This window comes from Cucumis sativus, chromosome 5 (assembly GCF_000004075.3).
Source record: "Cucumis sativus cultivar 9930 chromosome 5, Cucumber_9930_V3, whole genome shotgun sequence".
Classification (NCBI taxonomy): Eukaryota; Viridiplantae; Streptophyta; class Magnoliopsida; order Cucurbitales; family Cucurbitaceae; genus Cucumis; species Cucumis sativus.
In genome coordinates, this window is record NC_026659.2 from 30,895,720 (window position 1) to 30,919,083 (window position 23,364).

Genomic DNA, 23,364 nt, shown 5'->3' on the forward strand with positions numbered 1-23,364 from the left:
TTTCAACCATTTTGGTTTGAACATATTTTTCATTTTAGTTTGTATTTGAGAATTTTTATGAATAAATTGTGTTCTATCTGAACCTAATTTCTATGACAGTTTTGAACATAATGGGTCACACCGAGAAAGGATCTGCCATGCCAAGAACAGTAGCTATATGGATGTTGTTAATTTAAACCTAAATAAAACAAGTTTTATTACTATTTTCATCTAAAAATCATGTAAATTGTTTATAAACTTTTAGAATAAAATGTCATTTTCCTGCCTAATTAAGAGCTTATTTCATTTTAGAGTGTACTTCCATTTGTTTAACTTTAGTCTTTGAATTTATTAATTTAAAAATGTTATAACCAAACTGAAATGATGTAATATTAAATTAACGATGATTTAACAAAACCACATTTTATTTACTTACTAGTTAATATTAGTTTCTACTCATTTTAAGTATTTCAACTCCAAAAGTGAGAAAGTATTAAACAATATAACAATAGATTTTACCTTGACCGGTTAATTTTAAAGCTTTTATGTCAATCGATAATCTAACACAACACCCACTTGGGCAAAAGGTAAAGTTTGACGAATTTATAAGAAATCAGATAAAGATGTTGACTAATGAAGCTAAGAGAGTTCAACTCAAGATGTCCTGACCAACAAACAAACAGAGGTCAACAAAATTATGGGTAAACTGAGAACCCATAATGAAATTGTGGTGTTTGATGGGATCCTCTTAAGATTAGATTACATGAAACTTGGACAAACTGGTCCCTTGGACAGACCAAGGCGGACTTCCATTCCATGGTGCATATCCAATGGCCTCAATGATTCAGATTCCCTTGGGTCTGCGAAGTCATGTAAAACAAGTTGTAAATAATTATACAATCTATGCAACAGATCCCGTTCAAGTAACGTCATGAGTTGTAAATTAACACTAACAGAAGTTGTTTATCTAAGATGAGTGTTCTTTTAACCATCAGGATGGACTACAATGGAGATTCATTATGTTGAGTGAAAGAAAAATTTGGCCAAAGTAATTCATCCCTCTCGTTCTTGAAAACAGCCTAGAAAGATTTTAGAATTATATGTATATTAGGTATTGGAATCAATGTTTAGAGGAAACAAACTCCTGTGGAAGATGAAAACTACAAAAATGACCGTAAAACTGAGAATAAGCTCCTTCTCATCCCTCATCTGAGTTCTTCAAAACTTTAGTACACAGGTCAGAAATATTCGAGGAATAGGGGATAAACAAATGTTTTGTGAAGGTGAAGTAATTGATCCTTGAATACCATTTTTTAAAACTAAATTAATTCCTTACAGAGCTTATATTATGTATTTACTATTTTGACAAAGCCAAAGAGAGTTTCCAGAGTTCCCCCTCTCCACATTGTTTCAACAAGAGCTACAATTTGGCGAAATAGAAAAAAAAAAAAAAAGAGAGAGAGAAAGAGAGAAGAAGAAGAAGAAGATATCCTTAACCTGTCATAAAGGGTCTTAACAACCTTTCTACCCACTACACAGACAAACACTAACTACACAAAAAAGCAAAACTACCCTGATCACATGGGCACCACAAAAGCACAGCTCACACACGACACACCCAACCATCCATTCCCACCCTCTTGCTTCTTTCTTTACCTCATCCATGAATACACTCGGGTGACTTGGGATTATCATATACAACCATAGTTCATGTAATAGTTATCCCACCAAAGTCAGATCATTTAATAAGAGTCCTAAAGAAATATTTAAGTTAATGGGGAAAAAACCCCTTATAATGCAAAGGGATATAGAGATAAGAATCAGTTGAGTTATATTGATCTAGGAGATTTCATAAATTCTCATCTTACCATTCAGATAATCTTCAAAGCCAAAGTCATCCAAGCTTCCAGTAAGAGCCTCCAATCCCAGCATTGAAGATGGAATTGGCCCAGGAGGCCTTTGAAATCTGCAACAGCATTGAGTTAGAATTGAAACTTAGCTTAGAAATGACTTTCAAGTTCCAACTAGACAAACAGCTTAAATTAGCTTCACTCGGTTATAACACGTTGAAATGCTGGTGAAAAGTAGAGGTCAGATTTGAGCATCCCAATGTAATTCATGCACATAAAACATCAATTCTACAACAGACATCCTATTATCATGGCACTAGCATATCGTGGAATGAGGAAAAAGTGCTACATGAGTTGTAAGAGTTAGTGAAGAAGTCTAGCTGTTTTTCCTCCAACAACCGAGACATTATAGAACAATAACCACAAAAGTCATAATAGTTAAAAATCAAATAATTCATAACAAAACTGTAGATTTTGATGCATTATAGCTTTTAAAAAAGTTCTCCAATTTAGAACACGCCAAGAGAGATACAGCATCTATACAAGAACTGCCATACCTAGAAAGAATTTGCCTGTCCAAATCCATCTTCAGTGGAAATGCAGAACCATATGTATTCACAAGAACTTTCCTTTTCATTTCCTCTTGTGTTCTTCTTGTCTATATCAAGAAAAAAAAAGATAGGGATATACATGAATCAAATTAAAAGAATTTTTGTTTTTACATCCTTAAGCATTGAAAGGAACATATTGCATTTCGGTAAGAAAGAATCCTATTAGCAGAATAATAAAGGCAAGAAGCATTCCAGACCCTGTAATCAAGCCAATAGAGGCCTTTTCAAATTGAAAGCCAGCCCCCTCCCCCTCCTCCAGGGCTTTCAGTGTGCTAACAGGTTCACCACATGTCATTCTCAGTGGCTACTACCTAAAGTTCTGGTAGAATAAAAAATTAGGGCAAATTGCAAACCCCCTAAACTTTGGTAAAAACTGAGCCCTTGAACTTAAACAAGTATTAAGATTGATTCTATAACAATTGAAAGTTTGAAAGTTTATTTTAACATTTTTATAACTTTAATTGCTCAATTTTTACCATGGAAAATTTAAGGGTAATTATACCAAGGGTGGTTTCCGAGATTTGCCTAAAATATCATGGGTGCTCTTAGCTCGATCCTTTCCTTCATTTGCCAATCTACTTGCCCCAGTTTCCTTCACTAAAAAATGTTAATGCGAGCTACTTGGAAGGTTTTATCCAATACCACACAAGATAAATCACTCTATCATTCATATTTCAGTACCAAGAGATGAAATTCCCACTATCATTTCACAATAATTTATAAAAACAGACCACAACAAATTTCCAAAACATCAAGCTACAAGTTTCTAGTGCAATTAACTTCATCGAACCCAGATTCTATTCCCAACAACAATCCCTTCCTAATTGCAATTACTAAAACAGACGAATCTATATGAAAACGAAATAGAGCAACTTAGAAAGAAAAAAAAACTGAGACAGATTGAGAGGAGAAAATTACAGTTTCATAAAGGGATTCAACGGGATGAGATCCGACAAGATCGCTCTTCACGCCTTGAAGTCCAAATCGAAGGGCATCGTTCTGGATCCCTCCGATTTCATGGGGAATAGCCTTCGAAGACTCCATTTTCTTTTTCTTCCTCTCTCTCAAGAAAACTTCTTCTCCAAGTAGCGACCGATTGCTTTGCCTCTCCTAACTGTGGATTGGTAAAGTAAAGTTATGGTATTTATACAAAACATAACTTGAAAGAAAATTTATGAATTTTGGCCAAATTATTATTATTTTTTATTTTTCCTTTTTGAGATGAGGTTTGATAAAAGCAATTTGTTTCGTAATAAAATTTTAAAAATATAGTAAAATTTTACTTTTTTATTATTGATGATCGTATAAATATTCGTGAGAGAAAATAGTGATGATTTTTTAGAAAATTTGCAAAAAAAAAAAAAAACAATTATAATATATAAATATTTATGCATTTGAAATGAGTAGAATGCTTAATATTATTGATATGAGTTAGAATCCTTAATATTATTTATATTCATATGAATAATATTAATTTGTTTTTTCTTTGAATGTTTGATGCTTTCTTATGATATGAGGAAGAAGTTGGTTGTATGTCTATGGAAATTATATTCAATACCATATATACGCACGAGTCGACAAACACAAGCAATACACGTGAAACTTTGTAGTTCTAAGATTTTTTTAATATTGCAATATATACATGTATTGTTACCATTTCTATATCAATGAGTCGCATCCTGACAAATATCAATTGCACTTATTCGATCTAAGACTTTTAATTTTAAAAAGATACTTATTTTATAAATTACTTTAACACCACTTGAAAAGTCACAATCATTGGACAAATGAGTAATACGAGCATTTCTAAGGATAAAAGGGAATTTGCTATTGATAGCACAAAAAATTTAACTTGGTAGGAAATAATTCATGCTTGTTGGAGGCTAGAGGCTTTGTGTTCTTAGTTGGTGCTATCATTAATGCAGCAGCTATAAACATAGCCATGCTCATGAATTGGTAGTATTTGTTTGGGTATTGGCGTTGGATTTTCACTTCAACCTATTCCACTATATGTTTCAGATATGGCCCCATTTAAATATCGAGGCTCTCTTAATGTTGTTTTTCAACTTTAATTCTATCATCATTGGTATTCTAGTGGCTAAATTTTGTGAACTATGGTACTGCTAATATTCATGGTGGATGGGGATGGCAAGTAAAGTTTGGGTGGTGCAGCTGTGCCTGCATTATTGTTCATCACTATTTCAGCTATATTCCCTCCTGACACACCAAAACTCAATGCAAAGTCGAGAAGGCAAAAGAAATGCTCCAACGCATTCGTGGTGTGTCTGAGAAGGAAGTAGAGATGGAGTTTCGAGATATTGTGGCGGCAAGTATGGCTGATAAGGCAGTGAAAACATCCATGGAGGAATTTGAGTCTGAGACAAAATAGACCGTCAATGGTAATGTTGATTTTGATACCATTTTTCAGCAATATAATTGACTGGTATCAATGTGATCATGTTCTATGCTAGCTCCTGCGTGTTGTTCAAGACCATTGGTTTTGGAGACAATGCTTCTCTTCTTTTATCTGTTATTACTGGTGGTATTAATGCTCTTGCAACTTCGGTATCTGTTTATGCCACTGATGGCTGTGTTTATTGCTTGGAAATTTGGGGTATCTGGTGAGATTACTTATCTACCAAAATGGCATGCTGGTGTTGTGGTGTTGTGGTGTTGTTCATCTGCATTTATATTCAAGCCTTTGCATGGTCTTGGAGACCTTTGGGATGGTTAGTCCCAAGTGAAATCTTCCCACTTGAAATCAGATCAGCTGCAGTCTCACTAACGAACACTTTTTTATTGCTCAAATCTTCCTCGCCATGGTCTGCCATATGAAATTTATGGGTTCTTCTTCTTCTTTGCATTATGTGTGGCACTCATAGTCATGATCTTATTCACCTATTCCTTATTGCTAGAGACAAAATGTATTCCAATTGAAGACATGTCATGAATTTGGAGTAATATATATGTTTCAATCACGCATTAAAGTTGGTACTTAAGTATCGGATTTTAAAGATGTCGCTTGGATGACAAATATTGTTTATTGACATAGATATTAAATGTCTATAATTTGAATATGTGAGTTTTAAATGTCTGAAATAATTAATGTTTGTATTTGAACATGCAAGTATCTGAAAATTAAGAAAATATAATTGATGTATCCATTTGTATATAGAATCCAAAATTAAATAATTATTTAATGAAAGAGAGAATATTGTGAATATTACTAATAAAGTATTAATTCAATTATAATTCAATAAAAATTTTAATTGAAATATTAATAATTAATTATAAAATCATATATTAAATTGTTTTATATAGTCAAGGTAACATAAAATATGAATGAGAGATGTATTATTTAAAAATTTATTAGGTATAAATAATATATTTATATTTAATAATTAATTAAAATTAATAATAATAATTAATCGATATTAATTTATTAATAAATGTTGGAGGAAATATTTTGTTCTATTTATTTTATTTAAAATTTAAGACAACTATCAATTTATATCTCTTAATTTTGGAAGTTATATATCAATTTAAACTACAAATTATGAATTGTGTATCAATTTAAACTTTGAATTTCGAGAATTATATCAATTTAAATTCTAAACTAATATAGTTGTATCAATTTAAACCTTAAAATTTTGATGCATCATTTTAAATCTTGAACTTTTATACATATATTAATTTAATCATAAACCTTTACAAATGTATCAATTCGCAAGTGCGTTCAAATAAAACATAATAGAGAATTTAAATAATTAATATAAGTATAGAGTCTAAATTGATACACTTGTAAAAGTTTATGATCTTAATTGATATAATTATTAGTTTAAGATTTATTGACGGCAATATAAATTTAATTTTTTCCTAAAATTCATATCTTCCAATTACTTTCTATTTTCTCTATTAATGTTTTGTTAGTACCATTGTAGATATGTTATAGACTTGTAAATGTTACCATAAATTTCTTCCCATCATTTATTTCTAAAAGAGAAATGTTTGAAAAATATTTCAAAACTCTTAGGTAATTTTCTTTTGTTTAGAATTTATTTTATCCTTCTTTGGAGACAAAATAAACAAAACTCTCTAAAAAAGGGAATGAAAATGTTGGATTTCCTCCAAACTTAATAACTATTCTTGAAATTGACTTAAGAAGACAAATTAATTGATATATTTTTTAGAATGCTTTAGACAACATCAACAAAAGTATTGTGTTATAATTTTTCTTTGACAAAGTGTGGGAATTTTGTGCCTTCTTAAAACAGAAGTGCCGTAAATGACCAAACTAGACCTTACAAAAATCTATCGTTTACGAAAAAAGTCTAAATTTTTGTTATATTTTGTAAATATTTTAATATAATTCTATAATTATAAGAACTAATATATTGATAAATACGAATAGACTTGATAATAGGATCAAATTTACAAACTAATCCAAAATAATTATAAAACCATGATCAGAAGGGTAAAATTTTGAGTTTGTTTCCGGTTGAGAAAATGTCATAAAAGAATGGATAAACAACACATTTAATTAAGATTTAGAAAGCTAACTACTCGAACTTTTTTATTAATGAAAGATCATTCAACATCTTCTCTATTGCTTCGTCCTCGTGCACTCTTCCCTTAGTCTGAAACCAAGAAAAGTATTTATAAGCAAAGTCTACTTTGATACATCTATATATGAACATTTTGTTTTCACTTTAAAATTTTAGCAGTAACTTAAAACTTAAAAGCTAAAATATAGAAAATGTCTCAAAATTTTACATTTTGTATCAAAAATGTTTTTGAAGTTTCAAAAGTTTCAAAAATACCTTCAAACTTTCAAATCAGCTCAAGAAATACTTTTATCATTAGTTTTCGACTATTTTGGTGTCAAGAATACCTCAAAGGATTTTTCACCTAATTCAAAAACTTGATGCATATTCAATGTTAAAAGATAAACACATCAAACAAACATTTTAAAAGTCAGTACCTACTTATGGCACATCAAAATAACAATAAATAATTAAATACAGGCATAGTTATAAAAAGTTGGCAAAAAAAAATACCTTCAAAGATGGAACTATGGAAGTAGCTTCCTCCACAGTTTCAGGGCAAAGGTTGCCAAGAACACATAACTGCAAATTTCAAGAACAATGTGATAAACCTTTCCATAGAACAATAGTCAATAAGTTAATTAATAAGTGATCTCATACACATACCTCGAACTCAGCTAGTTGATATCTGCTTAGAATTCTATATGATAGTTAAGATTTAACCATATTTATGCCGTTTTAAACAATGAGGCAAACTTTTCTGTTCTTTTAACTTAAATTGTATTTCCCTCCATGAATTAAATACCGAAGTAGTATAGTTTTTTTCAAATGGATATGGAGGAAACCTACAAAATACTAAATAGTATGGATGTGTATACATATATACATATATATGTAACAGCTAATCAGAGAGTTATTGGTCTAGCAAGAAATATGACAAATGTAAATTACTAGTTCCAAATGGGGTTAGTTATGGCATAGAGTAGATATGCACAACTCATCCTTCCCACCATCCCATAAAATAAAAAACATTATATAGTTTATGTTAGATACAATATTAAATTTGATTTCACCCACTAGTTTAAGCTTTTGGGTGAATCGGTGATTTAAGATAGTACATGAGCAGTGTAGTCTAAGTTCGACGTTTCTTTTCGATTTAATATTCATTTCCACTTGTTGGATTTTTCTTCCTATTTTGAGCTCACAAGTGAGGAGAAAATGTTAGGCATAAGTTTAAATTTGCTTTCACCCACTAGCTTAAGCTTCTGGGTGAATCGAAGATTTAAGAAAGGATACTCTCGGACTTGTCTAACAGCATCGGGGTTCTTATAGCGACTGAAACGTTTCACATACTGCAGTGACTTCTCAAACACTCTGCAAAAGAAGACCAAATTAAAAATCCATTGTTATTGTATGGCAAGTGAGAATGAATACCGTAATAAAACTATACACTTTAGCTATTCCAACAAAGAAGAGAAACTCTAACTTAACTTATGAATCAATAAAGAAAAAGCATAAATCTCACTGAGAAACTTGATTTGTTGGATCCTCAGCCCTTTGTTGAAGCTGCTCATACTTGTGTTCCAGGATCAAAGAAACTTCACAATTCATTAAACACTTAGCTTTTAAGAACTCTGCAAGTAGACAAATAAAGTGTTAATTATGATGCCTTATATTTCTCTTCATGGATCTTAGCACAAAGAGCAAGATAAATACAAGAAAATAAGGCTGCTAGAGTACCCCCTAGAAAGATTTTGATGGCAAATGCTTAAATTTTGAATAATTACTTATCCATTTAAATCACAAAGATTTGGCTAGTCTCAGGCCTTATGCATTATCCTGGAAAACCTAGCGATAGTTTTAGTGTCTTACTGACAAAATGATTATAGATTAGAATTAAGATTTTGTGGAGATCACTAACATTTTGCTATTTCAACCTTAAACAAGTATAAAGTGAGGTGCCTTAATCACGTCACAAGGACTAGGGCTTTTTAGATGCAATTGGCCAAATTTCACATTATTAAGTGATGCTTCAACATAGTAAATGTACCCGCTAAAAATGTTAAGAACATGCATTACGAAAAATAATAGCACGATATCATAAACAACAAATGGAAGGTGCATGCAAACGAAACTTCCTTTCATAAACATGGACATCCAACTACCTATCTAATGACTGTTTCTTTACCTAACAATATTTGAAATATTTAAGAGATTCTACGATCCTGAACAGATGGGTACAAGATGTAATCGCATCAACTAATGGCCTTAAAGAAACAAGGCAGTTTACTATATTTCTCCTCTCTCGTCCAAGCAAAACAACCATCCACGAGGTATGTGATTTAATGAAAGAGATTGCAACTTCTTTGCATTACAATCGAGGAGTACTCCTTTTGTGGGCTTATTTGCATGCACTAGTACACCTTCGCTTTTCTCAATTAAATCTAGATTTCTTAGAAAAAAAATATATCTTTAAGCTATCACTCTAACCACAAAATTTCTTTAAGAAAATGTTTACATTGACTGCACATTCCCAGTCCAAACTAAATGCACTGTTAAAAAAATAAAAACAATCTCCACATTGGCAAATAGAAGGTTCAAAGAATGTGCAATAAGGCTACATTAAGGCATGGGGAACAACATAGTGAATTAAGTTTCTCACTTTTAAGCAAATTAAAAGATCAAACACATGAATTGCTCAATAGATTAAAAATTTTCAAATACACAAAGCAAACACATTGCAACATATGTTAGTGGCTTAAAATCTCATTGAATTGAATATTGATAGAAAATTAGAGATGTATAGAAAGAATGGTACCATCCCCAATTTTAAGCTCTGCAGCATTTTCTTCCTCTTCTCCAGACATGCTTCAAGGTAAAGATTTGTGTAACCTACACTATATGGAAACGCGTAGACCAAGATCAAAACTAAATCTATAAAAATGATATTACAAAAACAGCTCAAGCTACACCAATTAATCAAAATACCAACCCAGACAGCAAACTTCACAACCAAATTGCAAGGCATCAGAAGTACAGTAAAAAAAAGGGGAAAATTTAAGGCCAGCAACTAAATATACGTATAACTGATAGGCTTAAAAAAGAAGAAGAATTTGAATAAGGTATCACACAAGAAATTCCTTCATTCACTTTTACTCGATTTAGTCTATAACATTACAAAATTGTCCTCATGATGTAACTCATAAAGCACATGAATACACTCTTATATCTCACGATTTCTATCAAGTTTACCAATTAATCAAACGTGGTTTAAATTATTTAGAAATACAATTTACGAGGCTGTGAACATCAGAACCTTATAATTTAAATTCCAAAAACTGCATCAAAATCAAGTTTGTATGAACTATAACGATCAGCAGTTTTTAATTAGATTAGAAAAAAGAGATATGTTATCTTGATGAACGGAAATGAATGTCAACTTCTAGTGTAGAAGATTCAATCATCCTCTGAAATTAGAATAGAGAAAGAACCGAGAGAGGAGAGGACGCACCACAAAACGCAGAGATCTACCGACGGCGAGACGTGACGGCAAAATGAGAGGCAGCTTCTTCGTTTACAACTCGGACAAAGGCCAATAACGGTTATCATAATATTTTGCACTTTATTCGGCGGGATTTGTAGGTGTAAGTTTTGGAAAATGTCTACACCATTATTTTTAGTATATGATAGATGTGACTAACAAACCTCAAATATTTTTAAAAGAATAGTTGATTTGCACATAAATATTAGTATTTTGTTAAATTTATAAAAATTTCTCATATTAAATTGTAAAACTTTAAAAATATTTACGAGTACAGTAAAATATCTCAATCTATCGATCTTAAAACGTAGGAATTATAGATAGACAATTATATTTTGTTGGACTTATTGTCAAAGTATAAAATTTTACAAAATATTTACCTATAATAAAATTTCAGATTTTAACTATAACAAACATTTGATAGACATTGATATTTTTATATCAGTGGTAATTGGTAGACAACTGATAAAAATCTATTCGTTTTTATCATTGATATAATTTTAAAAAATTGCAATAGCTTGTAAATATTTAATTTATTTTGTTATTTTTAAATATAGCAAATTTTGTTATTTTGATAGAAGTCTATAGAATCTACCGTTTTACTATAACTTATAAATATTTTAATTTATTTTACTATTTTAAAAAATATCCATAAAAATAATTATTGTAATAATAATAAATTTTTGACCATGCGTAAATATATTTTTACCACAAATAAAGTTTACAAAGTGTTTTTGTCCTAAATATGAACAATAAAGCAATTCCAAGAACTAATTAGAATATTATTGAAAGTATGTAAACTAATACAAAACATTCTAAATTATATTAAAATATAACAAAATTTAAAGTATAAAGATTAAAATGTCCCTCTCTTTTCTATTTAATACAATGATTAAATTATTAATGTTGATGAAGGTAGGAATTTCATTTTTTCTCAAAAGAAAAAAAATCACTTTTATATTAAATCAACCAATATTTCTATAAATAAATTTATGCAATGTTTAAAAAAATTATATTTTTTTAGAACAATTTGAAATTATGCTTTTAAACATATATATTTAATATTTATTTTAGTTACATTTTGTATTCCACTAATTAATGTTGATTAAGTTTGATGTAATAGTCCATTCAATCTTAATTCGTAGTACTTAAGCATCAGGCTTTTGTTGGTGTTGGTGGATTATGGAACCAAGGGTATAATAAGACAACAAAAGAAGAACAGAAGAACAACCCAAAGACGAGTCTGACTTGATCGGTCTCGACCCCACCAGAAACTGAACCTGAGTCTATGATGAAAATTTGGGGACGAAAGGTCCAATATTAGTTAGACCTTAAAATGAATAAAACACTAACTTCCTTAGCAAGGATGTTAGGTCGGTTAGCCTCAGCCTAAAGAAACTATGCTTGTATTTGTCCAATGTAAATCCATAATAAGACAAGTAATAAGAAACGAGAGTCTTAAAGAAAATGATTAATGAGACTTTGAGCCAAAACAGTCTAATAATCCTTGACCTCGAATAAGAATGAGGTCGAGGTCGAACTATCAAAGCACTAACTTGTTTGAGCTTTAATAGTATGTGTTGAAAACCCAAATCAGCCTCCTCTTCGTCATCCTCGCCTCAACAAAAAGTGAGCTAGGGTGAAGTCGAAGTTGACATTTTCCATTTGGCACGTTAGTCCATCCAACTTGAAAGATAACCTATCTTATACGAAACTTATATCATAAATCTAGTTGGACAAATAATATAAACTCTATATTAAATTCTCTATAAATACATTAGGGTTTCATACGATGTAACCGCAAAATTTTGACTTATTCTCTACGTTACAGTTCTTTTACTACTTTTTGAACATGTATGTTTTTTCTAAACTAAAATTTGATATCAATTTAAATTAATAATTGAGTTATCTATTAATGTGTATTTATATAAAGATAATTATAAATATAACAATTAGATTCAAATATATATCAACGTTTTAAAAAAATTGCAAATATAGCAAAATCATGTTATAAATATTGGTATACCATGACTAACATGAGCTTATCTCAACTGGCACGTATTTGTGGACAAAAGGTCTCACGTTCAAATCTCTGATATTTATTACAAGAATTTTGATATATTTATAATTTTTTTAAAATGTTTCCGTATATTTAATTATTATTCTCACACGGATTATAATTAACCATTTATAAAACATATATAATGTAACCGTTAATTCAATCATGAAAAGGAAGTTTTTCATTGGATAAATTCATATAATATATATAATATAATAAAACGTAGGTCGCAAAATAAATAAATAATAATCGGGGATAATATTGGGACACGTAGTGTAATTTGGCGGGTTTAGAGAAACGAATCCCATTCTCGTTTCTTTCTAACCAACCGAGCTGAGCTGAGCTTTGCTTTGCTTTGCTTTCCACTCCGTTCATCAGAGCTTCACAGATTCAATCAAAAGATTCAATGTCAATCACTGCAATATCTCCAACTCCAGGACTGTCTACCTGCTCCCATGATCAATTCACTCTCTCCAATCGCCTTTCCCTTGTTTCTCTCCCTTTCTCTCGTCCTAACCGCACAATTTCCCTTCCCGGCGGTGCCAATTTCATCGCCAGAACCAACGTTTTTGTCCATTTTGAAACGACAACGCTTCTGCACAAGCCTCACCGATTAGCTTTCTCTTTCTCCACTCGTGCTGCTGATTCTACGCAGCCCTCTGCAGTTTCAGCTTCGCCGGGTAAAGCAGTAGTTACTGACGATGAATTCTCGCTTGCGAAAGTACGTTTCTGTTCCTTTATGATTTATGAATTATTGCGAATATTGGGAATGGACACACCTAGGTGGCATTTAGATTGGAATTTGTCGATTATGTTTTATGTGCTGTTAGCGGTTTTAAAGAAACGAGAGGAGATGTTTGAGATAAATGTAGTGTTTAAATTGTGCGGGAGGAGAATTCTATTTTCACGTGTCTTGAAAATTCTATGTGTTGTAGAGATTTGAATTTAAGATATGTTTTGATAATGTTCTAAAATATTTGTTGGAATGCGTTGAGTTGGTAATATAAAACTACTCTCTCTTTCTAATCATGGACTTCGCTAACATTCTGTAGTTTATATTTTCTTTGTTTGTCGATTTTGTTTCTGTTATAACAATATTGTTATGATTAAAAGTCTAAGCTGTTAAACTAGAACAAATTAATCACTTACAATGTTTCCAATGCTCTATTTGAAAAATATAATATGCTTCAATTTTATATGGAATAAATAAATTACGTAAGTACCAGATATTTTGTTATATCAATAAAATACTTACGGGAACTGGCAGGATGGTACCCCTGATTACAAATCTGTAGTATCCAAGAGAATTGTGACTGTATATTGATTTTGATTGTTGCCTTTGAATGGATGCAATGTACAATTTCTTTTCTCACTATTGATGTACACACCTTTTGTCTTTGTGAATTGTGATTTAGTTTCTTTTGGTCTATTTGTTCTGTTGTTGTGGTGTTTTACCATTTTCTTTTACAGGTTTCATTTGGTGTTATTGGCTTAGGTGTTGGGGTTTCTTTGTTGTCGTAAGTTGTTTCCTCCTGAGGCTCAAAATTTGTAAATTTATAACTTGTACATTTGATCTGTTTTTGTTCTATAGGTATGGATTCGGTGCATACTTTAATATCCTCCCGGGATCTGAATGGTCTGCCATTATGCTAACATATGGCTTCCCTCTTGCTATTATTGGCATGGCTCTAAAGGTACAAGTTACAACTCTCTATTTATTCACCTTTTGCAGTTTAAGAATGGTTTAGTGCAATAAATTTATGATTTACTTCAGTAGCCACATCCATCTTATGATCGTTTTAGATTTTCTATACCCTGTATATTATAGTTATAACTTGGTAGCTTATCCAAAATCAAAAGTTCCTAAAAGTTTCTATCTGGTGTTTTAAAGAAAGCTAGTGTGACTTAAGTGTTCAACGGCATTCTACGTTTCATTGGTTATTTCCTTTCTCAATTGGCCTTGAAGTGTTGTTTATTTTTACCTTATTCCTTAACTTCATGAACTTGAGCTGAAAACAAAAAGAATTGATAGAGAGAACTAGGTAACTCATTCTAGCCTTTGAGTGTTTTGCAGTATGCTGAACTCAAACCAGTGCCATGCTTGACATACTTAGATGCTCAAAAACTGAGGGAAACATGCGCCACACCAATTCTTAAACAGGTTTTTTCTTGGAACTTGTTTCTTTTTAATGACCGTGCTTGCAACATGCGTTGTAAACAGTTCCTCTTGTGATTGGTTGTTTTGATAGACCAGCCTTTCTTGTTCATTTATTTATTTGTTTGTTTATTTTGTTTGGGAAGAATCTTATACATTTATTCTTATAATGGGAATAGAAGAACAAAAAATTGAAACTGGAATGTTTAGGAGAAACAAATTTGGGCCCAAAAGTGTGGGTAGGAATTATACTTCTTGTTTTTTCTATTTATTTTTGCTTGTCACTGTGAATTTCCAGTTGAGACTTGTCATGTTTTTCTATTTACTGTTCTATGATATTTTGTTTATTTAGGTTTCTTCATCTAGTCAGTTCAATTTTTAGGTTTGAACTTTCATATTGTTGATACTGTAGTACAGCTTGGGAAAGCATGAATCTGTCGTGTTGTGTGATTATTATCTTTTCCACGTTATAAATGAAAAGTTATCAATTCATTCAGAAAGAAAAAAAGCTTGCCTTTTATTTCACTTTGACTTTGCTTCAAATAGTATGCAACTTGGGAGTTTAACTTAAATAGTTTCTAATACATTGTCATTCTGTATACACACAAGTTTCATTGTATAAATTGTTTCATATTTGTGATTACTTTTAAACGTTTTCACTAGGTAAGAGACGATGTTATTAGGTTTCGTTATGGGGATGAACAACACTTGGATGAGGCGTTGAAACGGATTTTCCAGTATGGCCTGGTAAGTAAATTGAGGTTACTTGAATCATCTTTATCTGTTATCTTTGATTGCATTTTACCTGCCAGTAATTTCACTCTTTTTCTTCTCCTGTCTGTTTCTTATTTTGTGGATTATTTTTACCTTTTTAGAATTATATCAATTCAAAAGACTCCTGCCTTATCAATTTAGAAACTGATAGTTGGCTTCACTTTTACTTAGCCGTTGCACTGTTTTGAAACTAGAATTTCTATACACCACTAGAGGCGAACCAGTACGTGGATCCCAGCTGTCTGAACTTCAATTCATGCTTGTCACACCATAATTTTCAATTTGGGATCCAGTAAATATTCTAATACCTGTCTACGAAGGCATGTTTTGATGTAATTTTGAAATTGATGTTAAATAATGTTGAGGTAGCCTCTTATCATCCCTTTGCGCTATTCTTGAAGGATGAAGTGTGGCATCCAGCGCTCAAATGAACTCTTACAATCTAGGCTGTGATATTTGACTCAATTGATAAAGCCTAATATTGTAGTAATAGTGAACTATTTGAACAAAATAACTACTCAGCGGATTGATCAACAACTTAGAAGACTGGCTAGTTGGTAAATGTGACAAACAGAAAAAGATAAAAGTACCATGCGAAACTAACTTCTAGACTGCAGTACATATTGCCTATATTGTAGTTTTAGATGTCTGTCACATTACAGACACCCAGGACTTCCAACGTTCGTGGGACGCTTAAATAGATTCTTAAGAGGGTTAATAGTTATTATCTTGGCTGTTTACACAAATAAAATTTATCATGTCGTACAAAATATTATATTTCTTGGACGTATTTGTTCATGAATGTTATGTTCTTACAAGACATTGAGCCATTTAGAACTGTGTTTCTCTGATTTTAAATTTTCCTAATGAACCTTAGCATAAGATGGTGTATCATGGCTATGCATTTTATTACTTCAACTTCTCTTAGTTTTCATGTGCTTCATATTATATTTCAAAGGTTAACATCTAATTCAAAAGTAAACTTATGTCAACTTTTGAGCGTTGGAATTAACCTCATCAAAAGTATACAAATAGATGTCGGTTCTAACTCTCAACTTTTTTATGATTACGTGTTGCCATGTCTATCTCCTCTTGCTGTACCCTACTTTCTAGTCAATTAGCAGTTCGATACACGATAGATTTATATATTATAATACTGTGAGATATGAACATTTATCATAATTTCTTCAGCGCTTATTCATAAGTTTGTTCTTAGAATGTATTTTAGATTTTCAATGTACATTTCACTGTAACGTTTTGAATGGCTAAGGCTTCTCAGCTTACAAGTTCTCTTCTTTCCATACATCTATTCCCCTCATTTCTCTTTGTCTATTTCTTAACTTGGTCATCCTGCCTTTGATAACTTGGTCAGGCAGATACACAAATACAGATAGAAGTTTTATTCACAACCTTAATGTGAAATTGTATCAATTGTGTATTTTGAATCCTCATTTTTATGCTTTACATCAAGTTTTGTAAATTGATCAATGTTGCAATCTACTTTTGTATGCACAGGCTGGGGGAATTCCTCGACGGAGTGCACCTATTTTGCAAAGTATACGTGAAGAAGTATGTTTGCATGACTTTGTTTTTGTTTCAGATATCATCTGTTGGCATATTTGTCACTGCAGTACTTATCACGCTTCTGATTGTACCAACTGGAAGTACTACTAAATACAATAGCATGATAACGACACTGATAGTTCTAATATTAAGCCATTGGATACAATTCTAGGTCACAGAAGATGGAAAGTATTGCCTGGTCTTGGTGTTCGAAGCCAAAGCCTTGACATTGTCAGATTTTGAGAAAAGACAGGTAATTGACATATGCTCTTATTAAATGGTTGAAGAATTAAAGAGTGCTGTCAGATTTCTTTACCTTCTTAAGTCTACGAAAGATCAATTATTGCTCAAAACCCAAATTTTGCTAATGCTGATGTAGTCATGATGGTAAATGTTTATCGTCATTCTAAAGGAATAATAGTTTTCGGAAGACTTGAAACTATGGGAAGATATTATATTAAAAAATGAACCTATAATGAACTTGCAGGCCAAATTTGCTTCTTTCTTTGGACCAGGGATCACTGCAGAAGTTGGTGAGCTTAATGCCTTGCCTAATTTATCTTTTTCCTTTTCTTTTTTTTTTGGTAATTATACCATTTTTTTAAAAATTTTCTTGAAACTTTTGCAGGGAAAGGAGAGAATGATTTGTATGAAGTCCGGCTTACTTCTAACACTATTCCCGGTGCTTCACCGTGATAAAGTATATGGTGTAATCAAATTCTGCTACATATAATGGTTTCATTTAGTATACAAACTGCTGTCCACTTGTGAAGTTCTGGTAAGTATATATTCCTTTCAAAATCCCTGCAATGGAAATATTAAATTTGGTCTCTAATGTTTGTAACACGTGAAAAAAATATAGACAAAACTCAAAAGATTTAGAAAGAGAAAAAAAATGACATCCAAATGGGTTCCTTCCTGAATTTTAGAATTGCAAAATCACTTCATTCTTAAAATAGAAACAGGACATTCTACCTTAGCTTTACCTATTCCGGAACTTTTTCACATGAGGCATGCATAGTTATTTGATTAACGAACTTTCCCTTAGAATAGTCACAGAATTATGAAATGTGCCCTTGCGAACTGGAAACTACGGCCTAAAAAGCACCCAATGTGGAACACGTCCCATAAGCATGGTGCATTTCGGGGATGTGAATGCCAATGTTGATTATAGTTTTTGCCACAATTTACTAGTAGTAGAGCTTTATACTTGTACATTGATACGTAATCTTGACTTTCTTGTTTTGGAACAATAGCATTTATTGCCATTAAACTGTTGCCGTTGCCCGTATTCATCTCATTTCCTTGAAGATTTTTGCTAATGCATTCATCAATAGTTAGTCTCAAATGAAGTCTTGCAAGTGTTTCTTACAGCTTCTCACGTGGCCTTTAGTACTAAATGCTGTCTGTATTTAATCAACCTCATTTTATAACCATTCGATTTTTTTTTTAAAATAATAATAATAGGTTGAAGCGGTATTTTCTTAGTATAGTTGAGGTAGGGGATTAAGACGACTCATATTTCAGTTGTGCATTTGATTTTAAAAAACTAAATGGCTAAGTTCTTAAATCTCAGTTGACTACGTAGGTCTTTGAAATCCAAAGCTGGTGGCTTCTCTCCTCGCTTCTCCGGAAGTTCTCTTCAAGTTGTTTTCTGAAATTATTATCACCTTTCAGTAGCCATTAAACTTAACTGGCACCAAAAGGGGGGGAAGTGAGAAACACGTGTTTTTATGATCTTTTGCCTTTTGTATATTCTCTTAAGGGTCAAGTCCACGAGAAACTTCCATTACAAATATCCTATTGTCTCTTCTGTTCCACCTCCCCGCTTTCCAGTTTTCCTACTCGAAAAGTTGGCATCTCCTTCAAATCACCTCTATGAGTGAGAATCGAGTCGATTAAAGTCTTTAGACGGGCTAGACAAATACTTGTATAGGAAAGTTATTTCAAATTGTTGCTTTAGGAGGGGCATATCTGAATGTTCACTAGGGATAGGAGTTGGAGATCGGGTAAAGTGTGAAAACATAAATATTCGATGGGATGGTTCCTTAGGTTGGAAGATAACTGCCGCTGAGGCATTGAGAAGATTCTTTTCATCCTGCCGTGTATGTATATATATTATTGCAAATATATGAATAATTGATAATATTGTTTCACATTTGTTCTAATACATTTTTGGTTTTTTGATTTTCTCTTATTTTCTATTTTGTCTTCACCTGGTGAATTTGTTTAGCCTTTTTTCTAAAATAGAAAAATATCTGTTTTTGGTGTTTGAACTTTAAGAAACTCAAAATTCACTTTTACTTTAAAATTATGTACATAAAATTTCAACGGCTGAGACCAAATTTTAATAATTAATAAAACCTAATTAAGGTTCTTAATTAAAAATATCATTATTAAGCCATCATCTTATTGGGAACATTCTAAGTTTCTAACTAATGTGATGTGTATATTTTGAATTTTTTCTTTTTGTGATCTTAGTGGGTCCTTGATTGGGCTGTTTTGTAAGCTCATGAAGCACTTGTATCGTGCAATTAGTCTGATCTTTTTTATTCCCTTGCACGTCTTAGAGATCCACTTTATGATCTATGGTATTAGAATTGGATTTTGAATTGATAGAAGCTTCATTTTCTTAGTAACCAGTGGAAGCTAATGAAACTAATAATCCTACTTATTAAAAGCTTTGCTTTTTTAAAGGTAAAGACAAAGGCATGCACGTGAAGTGAGGAGGTAAAGCTGCTCCCAACTTTCACTATCCCAATAAACGAAAAATAATATCACTCGGCACCAACACTAAAGCTGAGAACCACAAAACTAAAAGCCCTAACCTTTCTCCGCAGGCCTGAGGTCCCTCTCCATGATTACTCTTAATTTCTTAACGCAAACACAAACCCCACTAACACCTGCAAAAATATGCCTGAAATACAAAGCGAATCTCCTTTTACCATTTTCTCAGTAACTTTTCAGCACCCTTTCAAATGAGGTAAAAAGTTTTTCTTTCTTGTTTTGTGTTTATCTCTCTGTCTCGTTCTCATCCACGACAGGCACCCACCTTGACTCCACGTTTGCTCGTTTGTACTGTTTCTATCTCCCTTTTCTTCTTTTGTCACCTCCTTTTCTTTTCTTGCTTTAATTGTCACCTGCACTTAAATTAGACTCATCACTGTTGTGTATGGGTCTGAGGAGAATGGGATATCTCTTATATTTGCTAATCTAGGCATTGTCATCTGTGAACATGACCCTTATGGAAATTTGTAGAAAATGCTCAAACTTTACTAAACACCTGGGGTTTAAGAAAGAGAGAAATGCAGTATCTCTGTGTTGAAATCAAATTTAATGCCCAAAATGAGAAGATTAGCCACGTGAAGGACTGTACAGCTTAACGATCTTTTGAGCCCCCATACATTTCATTGTGACAGTGAAGTTTTGATTAATTTAGAGCTGTTGCCTTTTCCTCTCTAACTGAAAGGTATAGTCTGTTGTTATTGGGGAGGAAAGGAAAAAAAAAAAAAAAGACAAACAAAGTTACAAATTATGACCACCCATTTTGATTACCAAACAATGTTTAAAGCCACTGGTGAAAAGATGCATACCAGTAACACATAATCCACAAAGGGTCACTTCTTCTGCTCAACGATAACCTTTGAGAACTGTTTTTTCGTTTTTACTTTTTTGTTTCTTTTCACTTTTAGTGTTTCCGTTGAATCCCGGCCCTTTCACCTGTGGACTGATTTTGAGATTATGCTTATTGATATTGAGGTACAAGCATGTGGATGTCTAATGAATGACAGATGCAATGATTCAGAGACTTTTCTTTTCATTATTTTAGCCATTTGACCATATCCTTCAAATGCATAACCATTTTTTCCAGAAAGAGAGAAATAAAGTAGAAATTTCAATATAAAGCAGCAGAAACTGTGAGAACCCATTTTGTATTTTGCAGGAAAGAATCTCTATGGGCTCCACAATAAAGCAAGTAGGGTGGGGATGGTTGTGGTAAGTGGGATTGTTAAATGTTTTGTAGTACAGAGTTTATGGTCGTTGGGAATTTGGAAATATGTTTTGTGAAATTGCCTTTGCTTCTGATTCTGATATATTCTTGGTTAGAGTAGAGTCCTCCATTTTTTTTTCTCTCTTCTCTTTTTCGTTTTCCCTTCTGATTGATTCTTTTTTGCTGTCCGGAAAATGCTTCCCACAAACAGAGACAACCACAACTGTATGAGTTGTTGGGAAGCAGACAACCATGGGAGAAAAATCATAGGTCTGTAAGCTAGATATAGCCTATAGGAATATGTGAAGAGCGTGGTCCCTTTTTTACTCTTACACTTCTCCATTTTGTTAGATCATTGATCTGAATCAGTCAAGCCTAATCTTGACGACCCCATTTGTAGAAACGCACAATCAACGAGGAAGAAACTGAAACATCCAAATTATCACTGTTTCAACTCTTAGGTTTTGGGGAATGGGGTTAATCACCCTAAAATTTCTTCCTACATTTCTTAATTAGTTAGGTTTGTACATTGTTTTAAGCTTCCCATTTCAAATCTTTCTTCTACTAAATCATTATTATCATTTGAAACATCATTGAATGTACTTACCACTTTCTCTAATTTCTTTTTAGGAATGGAATAAGATTTTGATGAACCAGTTTGTTCTTTCCCACATTCCTTCAACGATCTCTCTTTAATGGGAGGCGTCGAAGCCGGACTAGGACTCGTTGAACTTCTATCAGGTGGTGTGCTTTGAGTTCCCACATCCTTGGTTCTCATCCCTTCCATTTTCTTTTCTACAATTCAAACAATGAACTTTGTTTGATATTGAATCCAACTTCAAACAAACCTTGTTATAAGAAAAAAGACAACAAAAGTGGTGATACCTGGAATTGGATAGTGATGAATTGCTTCTTCCTGTGGGAAACTAATTGGCCTTTCTTGGATTTGTCTAGAATTTGTAGAATAAACTAAAGGAGCAGACATAGTGATCCTAGTTCTGAAATTTCTGAATGACCTTGCACTTAGTGTTTTAGCTGATAAACACTCCATTGGAACTTCCCCTGAAAGAGGATTGCAAATATATTTCTCTGCTTCATACCATTTTGAGTTCAAAGCAAATCCCTCTGGTGACAAACTTTCCCAACTATTATAACTTGACCTAGCTTGCAATGCTGCACAAAACAAAACAAAAAAAACTCATTTCTCTTATTTCCTTTTTCTCAGCTCAAACCACAAAAAGGAGTGGTTCCTTAGAGTCTTTGCACAACATCTCTTACCTTTAAGAGCAGTAGTGAAAGAATAGGTTGATGGGTCAATTTCATCTATACAAAAGAATCCAAGAAATAAATAGATGAGAATGAGATAAAATCCATGACAGGAAAAAAGAAAAAAAAAACACCGACTTGAAACAGAAAAATAAAGAGGTACCTCTCATGGAGTAGCAGCCTGGGGAAGAAGCAGTGCTGGAAATGGTTAAGTTTGATCTAAAGGATCTTCCATCTTCTCCAAAGCTTCTTATATAAGAACCTGAAAACCTTCTAGAACTTGTGTTCTCACGTTTGATCCTTGCCCTGACTGGCCATTCTCTCAAATTCAACTCATCTGCTTCTTCTCTTCTTTGTGAACCATAATGAAATTGCTCCATTCTTTGAAGGAAATGAGTCACTAGTTGAATTTCAAGCCTTTTAACCTTCCTTTCTTCTTTTCTTTCTTTCTTTCTAATATCACAACTCTTCTTTGTAGTTTTATAAGGCTAAATATCTTAACATTTTTATACTGTAAAAGCAAATATCATTAATTCCTGAATAATTGTCTCATGTTTGTTTTTATCTGATTTGGTCTATCAACATTCTAATTGTTATTTCATATCTTAAAAGAAAATATATATAGGTGAATTCCCTTTTCCTAAACAAAACAATCATCTCTGTTACACCCCAAATTGCTTAGTTCTCCATTTGCAAGACAAAACAAGTCCATTTCAACAAATTTCAGTCTCAATTATTGGTCTTATATTGTTAGGATTCTGTTTCAAATCATGGGTCTCACCTTAAGTTGTTGTATAGCTCAATTTGTTCCCCATGCAATTGTCACTTTGTTTATGGTGTCTTCCTCCTTTACAATTCCAACTTCCTTCCTAGTTTATTAACTTTAGATGTTGATGTCATGTCATCATCAAAACTTGTCTGTTCGTATGGTTACGGTTGTAGGTTTTTAAATCTTTCTTTTATATATAAGCGTAGATAGTCAAATGATCATAGTTCAACTAACTTACACTATCATCTTCAAATCTAAGGTT

At 32.3% G+C, this 23,364-nt stretch overlaps 4 protein-coding genes and 1 pseudogene across 6 annotated transcripts; 2 read left to right on the plus strand and 3 right to left on the minus strand.

Annotated features, from left to right (window-relative positions):
• Positions 1–492: 492 nt before the first annotated feature.
• On the minus strand, positions 493–3,580 carry LOC101212869 (cyclin-B1-2). The gene is made up of 4 exons (XM_004141448.3): positions 3,359–3,580; positions 2,387–2,487; positions 1,848–1,945; positions 493–839 (listed from the first exon to the last, which is right to left on the minus strand). Exons 1-4 carry the CDS (start codon positions 3,482–3,484, stop codon positions 739–741), a joined length of 426 nt encoding a protein of 141 aa, XP_004141496.1. The 5' UTR covers positions 3,485–3,580; the 3' UTR covers positions 493–738.
• A 647-nt stretch (positions 3,581–4,227) lies between these two features.
• LOC101220118 lies at positions 4,228–5,390 on the plus strand (annotated as a pseudogene).
• A 1,444-nt stretch (positions 5,391–6,834) lies between these two features.
• LOC101213105 (DNA-directed RNA polymerase II subunit 4) lies at positions 6,835–10,650 on the minus strand. Of its 2 annotated transcripts, none has more exons than XM_004141449.3 (7): positions 10,496–10,650; positions 9,803–9,876; positions 8,510–8,618; positions 8,281–8,358; positions 7,651–7,684; positions 7,498–7,566; positions 6,835–7,077 (listed from the first exon to the last, which is right to left on the minus strand). In XM_004141449.3, the coding sequence occupies exons 2-7, from the start codon at positions 9,849–9,851 to the stop codon at positions 7,000–7,002; spliced, it is 417 nt and encodes a 138-aa protein (XP_004141497.1). In that variant the 5' UTR covers positions 9,852–9,876; positions 10,496–10,650; the 3' UTR covers positions 6,835–6,999. The 2 variants fall into 2 exon arrangements, with proteins under 2 accessions (XP_004141497.1, XP_031742047.1); XM_031886187.1 differs by having other exon boundaries at positions 9,803–9,881.
• Positions 10,651–12,890: 2,240 nt separating this feature from the next.
• On the plus strand, positions 12,891–18,015 carry LOC101213350 (thylakoid membrane protein slr0575). Its single transcript, XM_004141450.3, has 9 exons — positions 12,891–13,305; positions 14,055–14,101; positions 14,176–14,278; positions 14,659–14,745; positions 15,403–15,486; positions 17,029–17,082; positions 17,249–17,329; positions 17,564–17,609; positions 17,705–18,015. Exons 1-9 carry the CDS (start codon positions 12,991–12,993, stop codon positions 17,770–17,772), a joined length of 885 nt encoding a protein of 294 aa, XP_004141498.1. The 5' UTR covers positions 12,891–12,990; the 3' UTR covers positions 17,773–18,015.
• Positions 18,016–19,719: 1,704 nt separating this feature from the next.
• LOC101213588 lies at positions 19,720–22,983 on the minus strand. 2 transcript variants are annotated; one of them, XM_004141451.3, is made up of 5 exons: positions 22,497–22,924; positions 22,346–22,390; positions 21,953–22,240; positions 21,675–21,862; positions 19,720–20,216 (listed from the first exon to the last, which is right to left on the minus strand). In XM_004141451.3, exons 1-5 carry the CDS (start codon positions 22,711–22,713, stop codon positions 20,040–20,042), a joined length of 915 nt encoding a protein of 304 aa, XP_004141499.1. In that variant the 5' UTR covers positions 22,714–22,924; the 3' UTR covers positions 19,720–20,039. The 2 variants fall into 2 exon arrangements, with proteins under 2 accessions (XP_004141499.1, XP_031741937.1); XM_031886077.1 differs by lacking the exon at positions 19,720–20,216 and adding an exon at positions 20,536–21,492 and having other exon boundaries at positions 22,497–22,983.
• Positions 22,984–23,364: the final 381 nt, after the last annotated feature.